Raw genomic sequence first — 19,750 nt, 5'->3', positions numbered from 1 at the left:
TTATTATATGACATTCTGTATTATAAAAAGTTAAAGAAAGAGATTTTTGAGAAAAAAAAGATCTAAGTAAAGAAATAATGTCCCTGATGTACTCTAAGATATAATAGCAAGGCCAAGGCAAGCTTACAGTTTTCTTGGTGAGTTCTGTTTTTTGGTGACTGACTGCTAAGTACTTGACAAACTGCACAGCTTCTCAGTCTGAACTGTCTAATTTCAAAATATAACAGTCGGCTGTAAAAAATATTATTTTTCTGTCAATCCGCTGTTTAAATCATCTCCTAGCAACAAGGAACATTCCAGTGACATTACTCACTGCTCAGCTGACTCTCCACAGTTTGTACTTAAGAATGTCCTTCTCAAACATGTGTAGTTAGAAATGTAACAAAGCAGTGACAGATTCTTTAAGCATTCTGCTTAAACAGGGAAAGACTCAACATTTTTAATGTATTCACATTTTCACAGTTAAACATGCTGACATACAAGTTAATGTAAGAAATTACACAAATCTCCTGCTAGACATGCTAACACAGATGACAGTGTTGTCAGTTTCTTTACAGACCCTTATGACACAGAAAGAGGTTTTTATTTAAGCAATGTTTTAATGTCACTTTAGTTATCTGATGATGATCCGTATTTAGGAAGAAGAGTGCTTATCAATTAAATATATTTTCCTATTGGCCATTTCTCAACCTCATTCTTCTTTGTTTATTTAATCTGTCTGTTTTTTTTTTTATCTATTGATTGGAGGGATCCTTAAACAAATGGCACACATAGTAATTTATGTTTTTGTTACTATCACTATATTGAACACAAAAGCCTAAGATCCATTGTGCAGCTGTCTGCTGTATTTTATTTATAGACCCTAAAACCAGTTATGAAAAGAGGAGTGGAGTAACAGAAGAAGTAATGTTGTGGAATGAGGATTAGAATTGTTAAAGGGAGAACAATACTAGCAGAATAATAATAAAAAAATAAATGAGTAAATAAAAAATACACTCCCTCCAAGGTCTCCTTACGCTTGAGAACTATAGACATCTGTGCAGTTAACGAGACATGGTTTAAAGTGGCAAAGAGTATCCTGGCAGTGCAAGGTTTCAGTGCCTTCCACACTTTTACACCAGTAGCTATGCAGACAAAGGCTAAAGGTGGAGGTTTCTCCGTGCAAGTCCGTAACATGCATACCTCTACGGTGGTCAAACAAGATGATGCCCTGGAGTTCCTCCATGTGCAACTCACCATAAACAAAGTCGGTACCATATCCTGGCTAAGCTATAGGTCAACCTCCATGTTCCAAGAAGCTCACAATGCATACTTGGACCTACTGGAGACATTTACATCTAACCTAACACTTTATTCATGGGAGACTTTAATTACCCCTGTATAGACTGGGAGTCCTACATGGCCTGAAATCTAGAGGCGGGGAGATTCCTGGACTTCATAAATACAACCACCCTTGACCAGATAGTGACTCTGCTCACTAGAAGATCCAACATACTAAACTTCATACTGACAAATATGGTAGAAAGCTGTACTCCCCATGTCTCATCCCTCCTGGTAAGGTTAAGGTCTGGCCATAAAGCCGTCTACTTTAAAAACAAAGTCAAATTTGTAACCTCAGTAAAACCAGTAACTCTTAGGAATATTCCAAGGTAAACAACCTTTTATTAAGTGATGGTGTCAAAATTCAGTTCCCCTCCTAACCTCAAAAGCACAGCAGCCTATACAGAATTGCTGTCAGAAACTCTATACAACCATGTCAGAGTCTGCACTAAAGGCTGCTGTATCTACCAGAAGTAAGTCCAGAACTAGTTCCAGAAACCAACTGCCCTGGTAGCATCCCTAATTAAACAGGATATACAACAAAATGAAAAAAAATTATGACAGAAATCGAGAACGGTAATTCGCATAAAGATAAAAATACTCTCAGTAAACTAGATACACAACTAAGAGGGCTAATTAGGTCATACAAAGACAACTTTAATGTTAAGATAGCCTCTCAGGTGAAAGATAACCATCAGGCCTTCTTCAGCTATGTCAGAAACTTCTAGGGCTGCACACAGCAATGTGCTGAACTGGTGGTTAATGGTGCCACATTCTCTTAACCTGGCGATATATCAAACTTGTTATTGGACAAATTCAGTTCCAACTTTACCCCGCCCCCTCACCTCCAACCAGGGGTGCAGCAAGCAAATTCCATTTTGTACTCACAAGCTCTTAGTGCTACCCCCCCCCCCCCCTTTTGGAGACCTGGCACTTAATGGACACATCTCCCAAAAATGCTGCCCCCAAGACTTAATAAATGTAAGTAACATTTTCAGCTGTTCCCCCTAAAACTATTAAAAATATTATTTTTAGATTAGCAATATTACATCTGTTGTTAAAGGCATTCATTCTCTGGGCTTTCCTTTGTTTCCTCGAGGTGTGATAGTGGCCTACATACTTAACAATTTGTAAAATAATTAGACAGCTGTAGACATAATTTCACATGAAAAAAGCCATGTTGATATGATGCTCAGGAAAAAAAATGTACTCGGTGGAGTACAAAAAGTATGCCTGGCTACACCCTTGCCCCCAACCATTCCCCTAGACGTAGCGTCAGACAAAACCCCTCCAACTGTAACTAGGGAGCATGTACTGACTCACTAAAGCCAAAAACACAGCCTCAGTAGACCCAGATAACATCCCAGAATGACTTGTCAGGATCCCTGAAGTCACAATTTAACTAAAGTTTTAAAACAGGATTTGTGCCACAAGAATGGTGGACTGAGATGGTCATCCCTCTTCATATGCGAGGAGGACCTTCAGCAAGTCCTGGAAACTACAGATTTGTTAGTCTGACTAGCCTTATTTGGAAACTCGTGGAAATTATCAACAAGGACACAGGAGACCTCCAGGTGCTATATCCATCCCAGTTTGGCTTTGTTAAAGGAAAGTCATGCTTACTGAACCTGATAGATTTCTTTGAAAATGTCACTAAGGTAATGGATGAGGGGAAAGCTGTGCATACTGACTACATAGTTCTACCTAGATGAGTCTTTTTTTTTTTTTTTTTTTTTTATTTAAGTAGACTACAGAATCCCTGCACAATACAAACTGAGTGCTACATGAGTTCTGAGAAGAAGGAAAAAGTAATGCATTTTTAGCAAATGATTAAAACCAGTAAAAACAGTGGAGGTGCTGCAGGTCAACAGCCCAGTAGCACAAGCCGCCCGTTAGTGATGAGTCATTGAAATAATATGTAACAAAACTTAGACAATCAAGATAAGGTGGTCTCTCATGTATTGAAGTGCGGGGTGTCACCAGAACTACTTGCTTCAAAGCAGGTGCGTCTGGTTCTTTCAGCAGGTGTTTTAAGTGGTTAAGAGCACAGTCTTTTTCAGAGGATGTGAAAATGAAACTACTCAGTTCTTTTAGGCCATCCTTCTCAGAAAGATTTACAACAGCTTGAGGAGATGGGCAAAACCATGCAGCGTATCAAACAGATGTTTCATGCCCCTGAAACTGCCCTCCTCTATTGTAGTAAGACCAGACAACAGTTCTGCAATGAAAGTCAGTTCCAGAAGAAAGAGCAGGGGTTAGAGAATTAAAAAGAGAAGAAGAAAAAATCTCAGCAGTATTGCATAATTGTTTGGATGTGACAGTAGTTTTTTGAATGAATGCATTTGATAACTGCATTTACTTCCTGTTATTTAACTCACAAGAAAAGTAGATCTTTTCTTTTGTTATATTTAAATTTCAAATCATGTTTCCTATCTTAAGCAGACAATTGGAGGTAACTACCATATTGACAGTAATCAACCAACTATAAGTGCAGAATTATTACTGCTTTTATAACATTTGCTAGAGTTCATGTTGTAACTCCAACAGATGTGCTGCACTAATGCTTTGTATGTGATCTCTTGTAGGGGGCAGTACTAGCAGCTGTATCCAGCCACAAGTTCAATTCCTTCTATGGGGACCCTCCTGAGGAGTTGCCAGACTTTTCCGAAGACCCCACATCCTCAGGTATGGTTGCTGCAGAAAGATTAATGCTTTTACTGTTAAACATTTTTATGAATTTGACATCTTATATGAATCTTACACATAAATTATTAGTACTGTTGTGAGTTTTAAAGAATACAGTTTGTCAGTCATGTCCACCTTTTGCATGTTTCTTACTGGCAAGTGCTCATGTGGTCCTACTGATTTCCATAGTGCTGATGGTGGTTAAAATACAGAAGTAGAGTGCACATTGCAGTAAAATCCCAAGACTGCTACATGAAAGCTGCAAACTGTTCACTTTAAGGAGCCAGAGCTGGACACTTAGTACTCATATGTCATAGTTCCAAGTCCCACTTATGCATTGTACTGATTTTTAGGAGAAAAATAGCCTGTAAAAATAACTGAGGTATCACAAAGAAAGCAGATGTGTTTCACTGCTACACAGTTCAGATTAAAAAAAAAACTGCAGTCACAAGGAAGTAGAGGGGGTGGTTTGCAGATTCTTCATTAATACTGGTAGTAATTTCTGAACCTGCTAGCTAAGGTAATGCAAAAATCAGTAGATACATTCGGTTTTACAAATTCAGATAAAAAATTGTACCAAATCAGACATGTTTGTCAGTATCACATTAATGTACTTCACACAGTTTGTCTGACTCAAGACCAGAAATGGTGCTAATGTAAATTGCTACCTAAGTAAATGTCAGCTATCTCCAAGCAAGTGCTCCATAAGGCATTAGTAAGACACTCACCCTGATGCAATTGTCTAAAACATGTACTGTGGTTGGGTGACTCTACCTCTGTGGCCAGACTTTTTATAGAGAAGTAAAGCAGCACAAGTACTCATCATTACTACTAGAATGACAATGATTATAGAGAATTTTCAAAGAAGAGTGACAGTCATTTTTTTAGGTTTAGTAGCTAAGGCACTAAGTATAGAAACCAGCAGCACTTTCATTGTTACTAAGCAAAATGAGAAGTAAAACTAGGTCAAATGATGACAGCTTTCATGATGCACTGACACTGCAGGAAGTGTCATCTGTTCCACAGTGGTTGGAGGTGGCTAAGGTTCGGTAGACTGAACTCGCCAGTGGAGAGTACTCAGTGCCATTTATGGAGGCTACCATATCATGTTGTGGCTATGCAAATTAAAAAAAATGTATCACTTAAGGGTTACCTTAGCAGCAACACGTGGATGGAGTCATTGAATTTGTGACTTTCTTCTTTTGGCATATAAACATATGGGGACTCTGTTCTGAGACTTGTATTTATTTTTATTGCACAGTAGAACTGACAGGCTCTATGTGACAGATGCATGATTTTGCTGCTACTGCTGTTCCTTGGGTTATCCCCACTTTCTGTTGGTAGCTGCTTGCCTGCACCGTGAAGTGGTTTAGGGTGTGGCGAGTTGTATAATTTATTTTCTCTGTAGAGCCTGTGATTGGACAGCTGTAATATGAGCAACCCCAGACACTCCATGTATGTCATCCCATCACTGGCAAATGTTGCAGTGGTGTCCTGTGGTTTGGTCACAGAGTCTGTTCTGCTTCCCCTTGCCCTCTTGACCTACAGTAATTGACCCAGTGTGTCTTAGAAGTCAGTCTTTATGCTAGCTTGTCATTGTGTTTTACCCCATGGAAAAGAAGCATAATTAATAGGGCTATTGGTTCTACCTTTCCAGGAGGGTTTGTGGTGACTGAGTCCTTGTTCCAGTCCTGGACTCCAGATCTTCCATTCCAAGAACGCTGACCACTGTGCTACTATAGGCATGGCCCTCCCAACCCTAATCTTATGGTTCACTAGATATTTGTAACTGTTCATCCTTTTAGCTAAGACACTGAGTATACCCTGAAAATGTTCTAGGAAGGATGCATGTTTCTTTGCTGACTGATGCCTTACATGGTTGATGCATCAGTTGTGTTTTCTGTGTCAATAGTTCCTTCCTCACTAGCCAGTCCTGGTGATGCAGGCTATTGTACAATTGCATACTGCATGCCTATATACATGTACCATGCTTCCTTTCCTTAGTATAATCATCCAGGTATATTTTGAAGCCCTTTAAAGAAATCACCTTCATATACTCTAGTATAATTTCTGGCATTGGCCTGATCCATCTTTAGACACGTCTGTGCAGAGTGTTTTGTTCAGAGTGTACTCAGAAGGTAATGGTTGCCTTGATGTTCACAGCTCCTGTGTTTGCCACAGTTTGTCTCCTTGGAGCTACTAGGAAAAAATGCTTAAAACAAGAACTCTCTGCAGGTTTTCTAATTTTTTTTGTAATTATTTTTAAGTTGGATTACACTGCCATGGCCATCGGTCATTATTTTCTACCTACTGTAGTTCCCTCTGACTTAAATCATCATAGGTATGCCCACCCTCAGTTCTTTTTGTAGTCCCCCCACTGCTGTTTTTCCCATCTGCCAGGGAAGAAATGTGTTTACAGATGAAGGCTCCACGCCATGATTTCAGGACAACAGTTTTCTCTTTAAATGGTTTCATACTGTGGCATCACAGAGACGTGCACATTTCTGTACATACCCACTAGTATACTCTCTAGTTATAGCTTATAGCAATAATTCTGACCACCACTGGGGTGTTGTTAATACCTGGGCTAGTCCTGCCCCAGAAGTGGGGAGGACTCAACCTACCTCTCCCTTTCAAGCCCTCCTAAGTTTATTTCTGCACTAAATTTCCAACTGCATGCCAGATGTCTTACTCTGCACCAGCAGGTGTGCCTTCTCTCTGTGTTTTCTTACTGTTGTGCTGTGGATGTCAGCAGGGTGTGTCACACACTTTGAGTGATGTAAGCCCTTAATGCAGTCTTCATCTTTTTGACACCAGTGATCCTGTAGGCACTTATGTCTCCAAAGGGGATTCAATCATGGGAAAGTATACCCTGGACATATGCTCCTGTACCCTATCGTCAAGGTGAGGTTAGCCGGTGAAGCCATGTCACAATGTGCCATATATTTGAAGCTTTCTTTCACTGAGTTAATAAACATTTGCTGGTTTCTGTCTTTGCTTAATGTTTATTAAAGATGAACTCTCCAGCCTTCAAGGAGACAAAGGAAACAGTCGGCAGTTACTTACTTACATAATCACAAGGTAAAAAAAATTGCTTCTGCTTATTGAACTGTAATTGTTTGTCTGAGGCTAATGCTTTGGATATAAAAGGTTTCTGTTTCATCTGACACTCCTTTGGTAGAAAACATCTGCAGCCGAACCTACAAGCCCATTGATTGAAGTAGCAACATAGAATGTTCTTATATGGGTATGTGCTTGGAAAAAGGTGTACTTACTTTCCTACTGGAATGGCCTTCTTATTCCATGTCTCTAGGACATGGAAATGACAACTTAAAGTATACCTCTCAACCTCCAAGTGTTAAAAGCTATAGTACTGATTTTTTAAAATGAGAGCAGAGGTTTAGGAGGAGGAGCACTTTTTGTATTTCAGAATAGGATAGCTTCTTATAGTAGACTCTCTGGAGTTACTGTTAAGAAATCTTTTTTTGCTATAGACTGAGCTTAATTATTTAATGAAGTACAGAACCATAGATAGGTTATCTGGGACCTTGAGCAGTTCCCCAAACTGGCAGCACCTCAACTCAAAGTTGAGGACAAAAAAAAAACAACACTATTCTGTGCTTCTATAGCTGTAGCAAGATATTTCTAAAACTGCACAAGTGTAGCAAGCACCTTGCTATAATTACTGTCTCACACTGATGTGAGATGATGTCATTAGTAACCACAAATGCAGTAATAGCATGTACAGTGGATATAAAAAGTGTACACATTCCTGTTAAAATGCCAGGTTTTTGTGTTATAAAAATAATGAGACCACAATAAATCACTTCAAAACTTTTCCCACCTTTAATGTGACCTATAACCTGTACAATTCAATTGAAAAACAAATCTGTTAGGGGGAAAAATATAAAAAATAAGAAACATACAATAGGCTGGTTGCATAAGTGTGCACAACCTTAAACTAATACTTTGTTGAAGCACCTTTTTATTTAATTGTAGCATTCAGTCTTCTTGGGTACCCACCTGCCATCAATTAAAAGGACTCTGATTAACCCCAAATAAAGTTCAACTGTCCTAGCAGGATTCTCCTGATATTTACTCAGTTGCCTGCTACAGCAAAAGCCATGGTCCACAGAGAGCTTACAAAGCATTAACGGGATGTCATTGTTGAAAGATATCAGTCAGGAGAAGGGTACAAAAAAATTTCCACAGCATTGGATATATCATGGAACACAAGTAAGACAGTTATAAAAAAGTGGAGAAAATATGGGACAGCAGTGACGCTGCAAAGAACCGAACGTCCCTCCAAAATTGATGAAAAGACAAGACAAAAATTGATCAGGGAGGCTGCCAAGAGACCTACAGCAACACTGAAGGAGCTGCAGGAATTTCTGACAAGTACTGGTTGTGTACTACATGTGACAACAATCTCCCGTATTCTCTATATGTCTGGGCTATGGGGTAGGGTTGCAAAACAGAAGCCTTTTCTTACATAGAAAAACATCCAGGCCCAGCTAAAATTTGCAAAACAGTACATCAAGTCTCCTAAAAGCATGTGGAAAAATGTGTTATGGTCTGATGAGACCAAGGTTGAACATTTTGGCCACAATTCCAAAAGGTAAGTTTGATGCAAAAACAACACTTTGCATCACCAAAAGAACACCATCCCCACTGTGAAGCATGGTGGCGGCAAAATCATGCTTTGGGGTTGCTTTTCTTCTGCTGGAACTGGGGCTTTAGTCAAGGTGGAGGGAATTATGAACAGTTCAAATACCAGTCACTTTTGGCCCAAAACCTTCAGGCATCTGCTAGAAAGCTGAAGATGGAGAGGAATTTCACCTTTCAACACGACAATGACCCCAAGCATACATCGACTTCAACAAAAGAATGGCTTCACCAGAAGAAATTAAAAATTTTGGAATAGCCCAGCCAGAGCTCAAACCTAAATCTAATAGAAAATCTGTGGGGTGACCTGAAGAGGGCTGTGCACAAGAGATTCCCTTGCAATCTGACAGATTTGGAGCGCTTTTACAAGGAAGAGTGGGCAAATATTGCCACGTCAAGATGTGCCATGCTCATAGACTCCTACCCAAGAAGACTGAATGCTGTAATTAAATCAAAAGATGCTTCAACAAAGTATTAGCTTAAGGGTGTGCACACTTATGCAACCAGCTTATTGTGCATTTTTTATATTTTTCCCCCTAACAGATTTGTTTGTTTTTCAATTGAATTATATAGGTTATAGGTCACATTAAAGGTGGGAAAAGTTTTGAAATTATTTATTGTGGTCTCATTTGTTTATATCACAAAAACCTGGCATTTTAACAGTGCACTTTTTACAGTATATCCACTGAATTTATGGAGCAGCAATATCATCACTACTTTGTAAATCAGTGCAAGTAGTAAACTCACACACCATTAGCACCTGAAGATTACACCCCCCCCCCATTAAACAGCTTGCACCCAGGGCAGCTGCCCCTTTGCCAAACCCTACTTGCATCTCCAAAAATGTACATATCCTTAAACAGTCCTGCCTTTATGAAGCTGACCAATAACCCTGTGAAGAAGAAGAAGGTTAAATTTGTAAACAAAAATCATAGTGCTTCGCACAAGTCTCAGCACTTGAGAAGCGTGGCTGTCTGATTACCACATCATTGATTATTGACCCTTAAGAAGGGAAATCATTGGTGAAGACTGAAATTGGCTAGCTGGAAAAAGCTTTGAGAAGAAAAGAGCAAAACGGTTGTGCATTTCCCCTTAATAAGTCGTCCATCACTTTCTGAGCTTCGTAATGACTTTAAAAGTATTTAGTCTGTGTGTTTTTTAAATAACCTTAGGGACATTGGTTTTTTGTATCTTAAGATTAAAAGGAAACAAAAAAAACATAACTGAACTAGTTCAGAAGAAATGCAGATAAAAGAAATAAATCATTAGGTGCTGATTTCTCTACCTGCCTGCTAAAGAAATGGAGTTAAAGCATAACAAAATGAACGGATAAAATCCAAGCATGAATGTTTAGATTTGGGCTTCATGTCTCCACTTCCTGTTTGCACAGTTTGTTGCAGCTTCGAAGTCTAGCGCTGTATTTTTCATAAAACTACTTGCTTGTTGTGCTGCAGAATTTGGCAGGTGCCCTTTTCCATGCGACTTATGAAAATATGGGCAAAATATTAAATCTTTCCTGAGAGGGTCCTAACTTTAAACTTTAAAACCTTGAAGTTTTAATTCCTCTTACTGTACTTGTGGAAATCTGTGTGACTCAGCACTTGCATATAGTATGAAATTTATTTTATATTTCCCCCTCGCTGTGCAAACCTGTGGCATAGAATATGAGATAAATACACTGAACTCTCATTAACCTGTCACAGAAATAAAACATTTTACATTTATTTTTCTTAATCTTTTTCTTTGTTCTGAGAATATAATGCATTTGGAATGGTGTGTTGCTGTTGGCTGTTGACCTGTGTAGTGCGTGTTAACCCTTCTTTACTCACCCTGCAAAAAGAGTTTCTTCTCCTTGATTTATTTTGTTTTATTTTATTCAGATGCTGACTTTTGAGCTGTTTTGAAATGTACTGTTTTTTAAAAAGCTATGCATTAGAAAAAAAAAATTCCAACAGTGATGCAGATGTATTGTACAGAGCATGTCTTTCCAACTTTTCCCTTCATGCTTCTTAAAGCAAACTCTATTGTATACAAATAAAATGTTTGTTTTTTTTTTAATTTGGTTTTAAAGCAGTAAATCATTTATCAAAGGTTTTCTGCTGGCATTCAATTTTTTAAAATGTAGTGCATGGAACACTGTGCTTAAGCTTTGATATTCGGAAAAAGGAAAATCAATTAAGTGGCACAAAACCAGATCTTAACAAATTTTTAAGCATCCCCTGCTTAAGTTGTTAAGGTCAGGTCTCAGGCTAGGCAGTAAAATTTGCCTACTGACTAGCAAGTGACAGTGGCAGAATCAAAGATTTGTTTCTGGTTGTTGTTTGTTCTAATAACATGTCCCAGACTTCCTGTTATAAACTTAGAAAGTTACTAGACAGGATGTGTGTTTGTCTGCATTTTCTGAAGGATACAAAATCTGAAACTTAAATGTATGTCATTATTTTATGAATTTAGCCCTCAATAATTTTCCAAAAACCACAGACTTTATGAAGAACAGACCAAACGTGCGAGGCAAAAATCTGGATGGTTGAGAGGCATGGGAGGGGAGTGTAAATGTAAGGGAATGTGTTGCACTACCTTTCTGACAGAACTCGCGAAGTGCTTTATGACTTTGAAAGGCAGCAAGACACTTAATACTTTGTAGTAAAAAAGAAAAAAAAATTACTATGATCAGGTCACATTTCATGACCTACAATTGTGTGTGTTTTTTTTTCTAAACACCCTTATTGAATTATCACTTGTGACATAGGCAATTTTACATTTTTGTTTCTTTTTTTATTTTACATTTGTTTTTAAGGTACAGAACAAAACATACAGTTAAACTTCTGTCAACAGTATCATTATAGTAAATACTGACGTTATGTAAAAGTAATCAAACTGTTTTAACAAGTTCATATTTACAAACATTATAGTTTACATATATTGCTATATGTCATATAACCTAAGCAACATTACATAAATTATTGAATTACTGTCCTTTTTTTAAACATGAAACATCTTTATTAAACCATCACTTACGACACAGGCAGTCATACATTTATATAAATGAAAAAAGGAGTTAGAAGGTCACACTGAAAAACCAGTCAGAAAAAACTAAATGAAAACTCCAGCCAAGCTAGAACTTCCAATGAGTGACCTCCCAAACCTCCTGTAACAGAGGCACATGGGATATATGCAAATGACCCGTATGAACATCAGGTGTTTCAGCTATATGGCGATTCTGATTGCCCATGACTTTTACATTTGAAGTTGTTTTAATGGACAATTCAGACGAGGTCATAACCAGGCCGAAATATGCATATCCATAGCTAGTGGGATTTGGCTTTATTGGCCTGAATTGTCCATTAAAGCAACTTCAAATGTAAACGTCATGGGCAATCAGAATCACCATATAGTTGAAACACCTGATGTTCATAAAGGTCATTTGCATATATCCCATGTGCCTCGGTTACAGGAGGTTTGGGAGGTCACTCATTGGAAGTTCTAGCTTGGCTGGAGTTTTCATTTAATTTTTTCTGATATATAAATGAAAACAAACCACACAGACAGAATCCTAGTTGCAAGCATTTTACATCACAAACTGTACTAATGTACTCCCATTTCCAAGCATCATACATCACTTGTAATCTACCCAATCATTTTCAGTCAAATATTACATAGCTCATTTATGTCCTGCTGTCTTTTAAACCTCATTCCTCCCCTGTATGTATTGTTCCCACAATTCCCATTTTTTTTCTATGTAGTTTGTTTTTACCCTTTTCTAAAGAACTCAGTTCCATTTGTTTGGTCTCTGTTACTGTATTCACTGCTTCTATTATAGTTGGTTTAGATGTTGATTTCCATTTTCTAGTAATTTCCTTTTTGGCAGCCACCATAATTAGACGCAGAAAGCCCTTACCATGTCTAGGCAATTCCGATTCTGTATCATAGCTCAGAAAAATCATCTTCCTTGCCACACCAATCTGCACCCCCCAGCATGTCTGACAATGTATTTCGCAGAGAATCTTAAAAGTGCACCAACAAACACAATCCCAGAAAATATGTTCCTAATTACCTCTTTCTTCCCTGTCACACCTGTAACATTTGCTGTCTACCTGAGGAAAAATTCTCTGGAGTCTGCTTGGGGTATAAAAATATCTATGTAAACATTTCCATGCAAAAATCCTAAATCTTCTAGATTTTGTTGCATATTTGGGAGACATAAATATATCCTCCCATTGTTGGCTCCTGAATTGCTTATTCAATCTGTCTTCACAATCCTGTCTGTCCTCCTCCGATTGATTGTTATAGTTATCATGCAATATTTTATATGCTGTACTAATTATTCCTTTTTAATGGCAGCTTCTGTTCTAGATTCTACTAAAAACACTACCAGTGCTGGTCTTTCGTTTAGGACCCCCCCCCCCCATTTCTTTCTATTTGTCTATATGCAGTTATCAACCCTTTATAGGGAAGACAGTCTCTAACCTGCAATCCAAATAAATTCTTGGCGTCCTCCCATTCTATCATCTGTCCCTCTCTAGTTATTTGCTCCTAATACCTTTGTTCCTTTGCCAGTTTTCTCCAGTAAATTCCATCCCCCTCTTGTCTGTTGTTTATATCTCTAATCACAGTCATCCCTATCAGCAGAATCTCCTTTCTCCATTCCCATATTGGCTTAGTTCTTGGGGTACTTTCTGCTACTTTATGATTATTATTCTCCTTAAAGGCCCGTATCCAAAATCCTAGTCTCACCTTGTTTCTTGAGCTTCCCCCCTGTTTCATCATCATCCATTTTCACTTTGAATTTTATAGTGTTCTGCTTGTGCTATGTATAGGAACTTTAATTGTGTAGCTCTGAAATTCCCCTTCAAATCAGGTAATCTCAATACACCCTGTTCTACTGGAAGAATCGGCTTATCTCACTTGACTCTTACCATCTTCGCCTCCCAGCCCTTCAGCTGTTTATTAATTTATATCAACAACTTCTCTTCTAGTTAAAAATAAGCCTGACCTGGTAATGGGACTAAAAACATTTTAACTGCTTGTATGTTACTGTCTATATCCATATAACAAACCTTCCATTTTCTCAGTTCTTGCATTATCTTTTGTTTAGTCTCTTCCCACATATCCTTAGTTGCTACACCAGAATCATTTTTAATTCATACTCCTAAATTCTTCATTTTATGATGTCCCCATAAATATGGATATTACTGAACCAAATCATATGTTGGTATAGAATTTACCACTATTGCCTTTGTTTTAGCTTCATTCATTTTGTATCCCAAAAAGATTTGAAATGTCCTCAAAATGTTCCACAGCGCTGTAATTTCTCTTTTTGGTTTTGTCAGGTATAAAGTAAAATCACCTGAAAATATAGCCAGCTTTTGTTGACTGCCGTACCAATTATATCTTTGAATTTCTGAATCCCTTATTTTTTTTTGCCAGTGGTTCTAAGTATAATGCAAATAACAAAGGAGAAGGAGGACACCCCTGCCTGCTTCCTCTGCTCAAGCAGAAATTATCAGAGAGGACCCCACCCACTTCAATTTTTGCCTCAGTCCCTTTTTTGTCCTCCTAATCAATGTTATATTTTTTTCAGGAAATGCAAATGCTTCCATTGCCCTGCTCATAAAGTCCTAGCTTACTCTGTCAAATGCTTTCTCTGCATCAGGACCCACCAACAACAGTGGCATTTTCTTGCATTCTGCTTCCCTATGGATCATCAATGTTCTGTTAATGTTGTCAAATGTTTGCTTTCCCTAAACAAAAACACATTGATCCATATCTATCAATTTTGGCATTGCCTTTTCCATTCCTTTAGCCAGTATAGATATGACCACTTTATAATCATGATGTAGTATTAAAATGGGCCTGCATGAAGCTGGATTTGATGGATGTTTACCCTCTTTAGGTATTACAGCTACCACTGCTTTCCTCCAGGATGTTGGTACATCTCCTGTTAAAATACTGTGAAACAAAACCTTCCAGACTTTATCAGTTTTTTCCCCTCCTAGCTTCCATACTTCCACAGGAATTCCATCTATTCCTGAGGGCGTTCCTGTAGATTCAATTCTTCCATAAACATTTCCATTTATATGTTTTCTTGATTTCCATATTTCTCTGCCTTATACAGACTTTCATAGAATTTCCAAAATATTTCTAATACCTGTACTTGTTACCTTCCTTGCTATAGGCTGCTCAAGCTTTGCTACAGCCTTTTCTACTTTCTTTTACCTGAGACGTTGTGTTAAACGTTTTTGTGCTCTAGTGTTATCAAAAAAATGTTGCTTAACAGCAATCTTTCTAAACTTATGTATATTGTCAAGGTAATCCCTTATTTTCTGCTTAGCATTCTGCAGTTGATCCTCCTCTTGTTCTGTGAGATTTCTGCTACTCTGCAGTACTTTAGCATTTGTCAGACCCTCTAAATAAATCTTGTTACTAAACTGTAACTCTGTTTTATTTCCACCCTATTTTTAAACTTCACCTTAATTTTGTCCATTCTCTAGCTATATTTTCAGAAGTAATTTCTGTCCTCTCAAATAACTCCTGAAAAATCTCCACTACCCTTTCCTTAAATTCCTCAGGTGGGAAAGCACCAGTTTCTCATTTTTATTTCATTACCCTGTGTTTTTATTTTAGTTATCATTGGCACATGATCTGAAATGGTTATTGGGTGAGTATCAAGACCTACAATGCAATGCACATGTTCATAGGTAGGTACTAGGCTATCAGCCCAAGGGCCTACATAAGCCTAGCCAGCAAGGTTCCTGTGAAATGTAAATTCTGTCTAGCCTGGCCCAGTTTTCATATCTTTTGGAATAATATGTAAATTCACTCTGAACTCCTGTTACTGAATTGACATCTTCCATTCCAAATATTTTCATACATTTCTTAAAAAATCTACCCTCCTTTGTTATACTTTCCCTTCTGGGCTCCCTAGACACATCTTCACTGCTGCAAATTAAATTCCAGTCCACAACTATAAGTAATATTTATTGCTAAAAACTGATTATTTCTCCCAGAATTTTCTTTTAAGTTCCATTATAGCAGTTTTAGGTGGAATATAAATACATGCCAGTGTAATCCTCCTCCCTTGCCAGTAGCCCCTTACCACTACAAATCTGCCATTATTATCTTTTTTTATCTTATCACTATTGGAGCTCCTCTTGCAATTAATATAAATACTCCTCTTTTACTTTGTCCCAGATGTTTCACTGAATACCCATCCTGAAAACCTTTCTATATCAAATTCACATGTTCTGTTCTTTTCAAGTGTGTCTTATAACATAGCTATTTGCACTCTACATTTTTAATATTCATTATTCTTTCTTTTTTGTATTTGTCTGTGAGACCATTGATATTTGTTATTATTCCAACCTTTTATGTATAGCACCTTTTTGTTAAATGTCTAGTTCCATCTTTTGTTTTACATGCATACACTGTTGGGCAGGTTGAACTTTTATATAGTTGTTTCTTGTCATATCCATTTAAGGCTGTGTCACATGTTAAGAACATTTTGTTATATTGAAGGCCCTCAAAAAAAAAAAAAAAAGACAAAGCCCCAATGCCCCCTTAAACCTATTAATTTAATACTAACACACAAAACTATGTACATCTTCAAATATTGAAGTTTTACCCTTCTAATAGGAACAACTGTCTCAAACTGATAGCCACACTCATGGACTTGAGTTATTCTAAAAGAAAGGTTTATCTGTGCTAAGATGCATGGTGTAGCCTGTGCTTCTACTAGGTGCTAACTGGTTTTGTATTATCTTTATAGCTCTCCTAGCTGCGAAAACCCTTGAATGCTTTCTGAGAACTTTGTCCCCTAGCCAGTTCTCTTTTGTAGCACCCCAACCAATCACTTTCCGTCAGACTGTAACCAATTTCTCTTTATCAGTTTGTCTCCATGGATACATGAGAACCAGACAGCCAATTTTGCATTATCAGATTGTCTCCATGGAGACATGAGGGCCAGGTATAGAATTACTACCAAGCATACATTCATTTGCTAGAAAAGACTCATAATATTCAGTAATCTTTTTATTTACTTGCTTTCTCTTAAAACTTGTTAGTAAATCAATGTAAGGTCCTTAATCCTGTCATTCCCCCATGCAAGAATGGGAAAAGACACATTAATTTTTCTTTTGTCATGCTGTTGTAACCAAGGTTTTTTTTTTGTTGTTGTTTTTTTTACATTGCAGTACCTACATTTCTTAAAACTGAACAAGAAGATAGAGAGAAGGGAGAAAGAAAGGTAAAAAGAAGAGCGTAACTTGTTTACTATCCCCATTACACTTAAAAAAACTGAGAAAACTTTATAAGATGCAAAGAACACCACACACTGCAAAAATAGTACTATTAAGAAAAAACTGTTTTCTTTACTTAGTTAACTTTCTCCCCTCTCTTCCCTTCCCCAAAGCATTTTTCCAAACTTTAATGACATGAAGTAGGGCATATACCTTAGAGTCTCCCACAAACCCAACAAATTCTGAAAAAGTCCAATATTTCCAGATTTTCTTGTTCTGTCATATTTCACAAATATAATTATTGCACTGTAATCCCACGTTGTTATGGTTTTATTACTGTTCATCTCCTTCTCCCAAATCATGTCTCTGCTTCATTTCAAACGTACTCTCACTTCTAGTCAACTCTCATGCTCCCATTCTTCTCTTCAACATTTCCCATTGAAACACTGTCACAGGTACAAGTCTCTCTGTGGTCTTTATTACCAGAACAAGAAGCAGAATCTCCCTCTGTTTCACAGCTCACTTTTTGTTGGGCAAACATTTTATATCCTCCTTAGCATGTACTTAATCAAAAAAATGATTTTATCCTTCCAGAGAAGAATAACTTGAAGACAGCTGGGTACAGCAGTTTGAATCTCACACCTGTGTCTTAGTATTCACTGATTAGTGGAATGAATTTACTCCTACTCTGCCTGGGGTACAGTGAGTAGTCATTCTCCATAAACATTCTGTTATCTCCCACTTTTTAGTATTTTGTCCTTATGAGACAGTTTTTTTTCAGAATCAACTCCGTCTGCAGGTAGGATTGCATCTTTACTATTAAAGGTCTAGGTTGCTTTCTCATAGACAGGTTTATAGTATACACAGGATGTGCCTTTTAACTAACTACTGCTATGGAATACCAGTCCAGTTGCTTATTTGTGCTTTCATAAAATTAATGCAGTCTGTTCCTTCCAACTTCTCTGGTATAGCTGAAAATCTCTGTTTTTTCCAAGTGCTTTGTCCTGTAATTCTATTTTTTTAAACATCTCTTCCTGAGCAGTCTCATATTCAGTCAGCCTTTTCTTCATTTCAAGTTTTGTTTTTTGTAGCTTTATCATCTCATCTGAATATCTGTTTAAAGCTTATTCTATTTTTCTAGTCTTTTGTTGTTTGGGTTGACGTACACCAATTACCGTTTCGTTTATTTTAACCAGGTCTGTGTGGAGTTGGCTTGTATCTTCTTGTAGGTTACTGGAAGTCATGTCTGGAGGTTGGATTGCATTTTGCTGGACATGTGCAGAACTTTCCCTAGTCAGTGTTTCTTCCTCACTTTTTGTAGCTGATTTTTTCAGGTGCTCTGTATTTCTTTTTTCCTGGCATGCAGGCTGTACACTTACTAGCCAAGTACTGAAATTTACCCATAAACACAAAAGTCTACTGGCCTTCTCAGTTGAGTTTCTGTTTTCACACTGGGAGAGCTAGAGTTAAGCTGTTTCTCGGTGTGCATCCATCTTGAAAGTCTACCGTTATGTGTTCTTGAGGTGAATTTCTAGGCATCCTTGTCCCAAATAGAATAAGTCAGTTAGAATCTGCAACCTGATCATAATCCTCTAAGCTGTAGGTAGCTGTTATATATTAAGCTCAAAGCCTAAACACCTTCAAATGATTTAACAGATTTATTAAGAAATCAAACTACATTAGTAGCAGTAGCACTAGTGGGACTAGTGTTTAACAGTTTTTAAACTGAAAACTATATTTCTAGATGCATCCTTGCAGAGAGAGTTGACTAAATGAGAAAAGGAGAGGAGTTCAAACCAGAAAATAACCAAATGCATTTACTGTACTTCAAACTGTAGTGCTGAAACACTTTAAAAGGAAAGATACTCAAACCTCTTTTTTGTGTCAAGGAGTCACTTTATAACTATAACATTTAGCACAATTAAGTGTTTGCTACATTAGCACCAAGTCTGAAACTTCAATTGTATATATTTTTTTTTCAGAGAAAAACATTTATAAGCAACCTGACATTATTCATCATTTCACAGTTCCATTTTCTTTGTGATTTTGTGATTAAGAAAGGGCTAGGTAGACTGCCCCTACTAAATCCAAAGTGCATTATTACCGTTTCCAAGTGGAAGAAATGTTTCACCACTAAACATCTAACAGTCTTGTAGGCAAATAGTTTGACACCTTTCAGGGGGTACATCATATAGGTGGGTTGGCGAAGGCAGTTCTGAAGAATATTTTTTGTCAACATATGCTCGTTTAAGGGGCTTTTATGATTTTCTGTTATGTGTAGTAAGCAGGTTCATAAAATGGTTTAGTTTGTGCACATCTTATTTGACTGACATGTCTCCGTACAGAGAAACCATGACCAGAGGCCGCAGTATTAGATGCGTGTTTTAGACAACACGCACAGTTATGCCAGATATCCATTTAGGACCAGAACTGTAGTTTGTCATGCAAACCTGTTCTCCAAGTGCAGAACTTTGCAGCTTGTTATGTTTATCTGAAGTCTTGCTTCTGAATTTTTGATTTCAGTGTTGGCAGAAACAAAGAAAATATTGCTCACAGCCTTCTTGACATAAGCATTTATACTGGACGTAGGGCCTGTTATCTGAGGTGTAGTTCTATAAGTAAGAAACATGACATTATTTTCGCAGTCTCATCTTTTTTTTTCATTGTTTAAGTCTTTAAAAGTAGCTCATCAGGTGAAGCTTGAAACACACTTAATTGTTATATGATGAATTATGTTTCTTTTCATAAGCTTTCCACACTGGTGAAACATGGTCTGTTATCTCATGTATATTTTTGGAATGCTATGTGTGCCACAGGTTTGTGTCTATATTTTCTCTGTTTGCTTG

At 37.5% G+C, this 19,750-nt stretch overlaps 1 protein-coding gene across 7 annotated transcripts in view; it reads left to right on the top strand.

The window, feature by feature from the left end:
* Positions 1 to 19,750, top strand: part of CASK (calcium/calmodulin dependent serine protein kinase) — a 4,132,188-nt gene that overhangs the window by 3,009,387 nt on the left and 1,103,051 nt on the right. For 6 of the 7 annotated variants that reach the window (XM_044072334.1, XM_044072332.1, XM_044072333.1 and 3 more), the window contains exon 10: positions 3,906 to 4,005. In XM_044072334.1, coding sequence (XP_043928269.1) covers positions 3,906 to 4,005 — 100 coding nt within the window. Of the gene's footprint in view, positions 1 to 3,905; positions 4,006 to 11,725; positions 11,728 to 19,750 lie in introns of all 7 variants that reach the window. The other variant, XM_044072330.1, reaches the window with a different exon arrangement.

The sequence above is a fragment of the Protopterus annectens genome, chromosome 5.part0 (genome assembly GCF_019279795.1).
Source record: "Protopterus annectens isolate FY-2018-M chromosome 5.part0, PAN1.0, whole genome shotgun sequence".
Taxonomy (NCBI): Eukaryota; Metazoa; Chordata; order Ceratodontiformes; family Protopteridae; genus Protopterus; species Protopterus annectens.
Note: the sequence above shows the minus strand (reverse complement) of the source record. Positions and strands in the feature narration are given on the sequence as shown.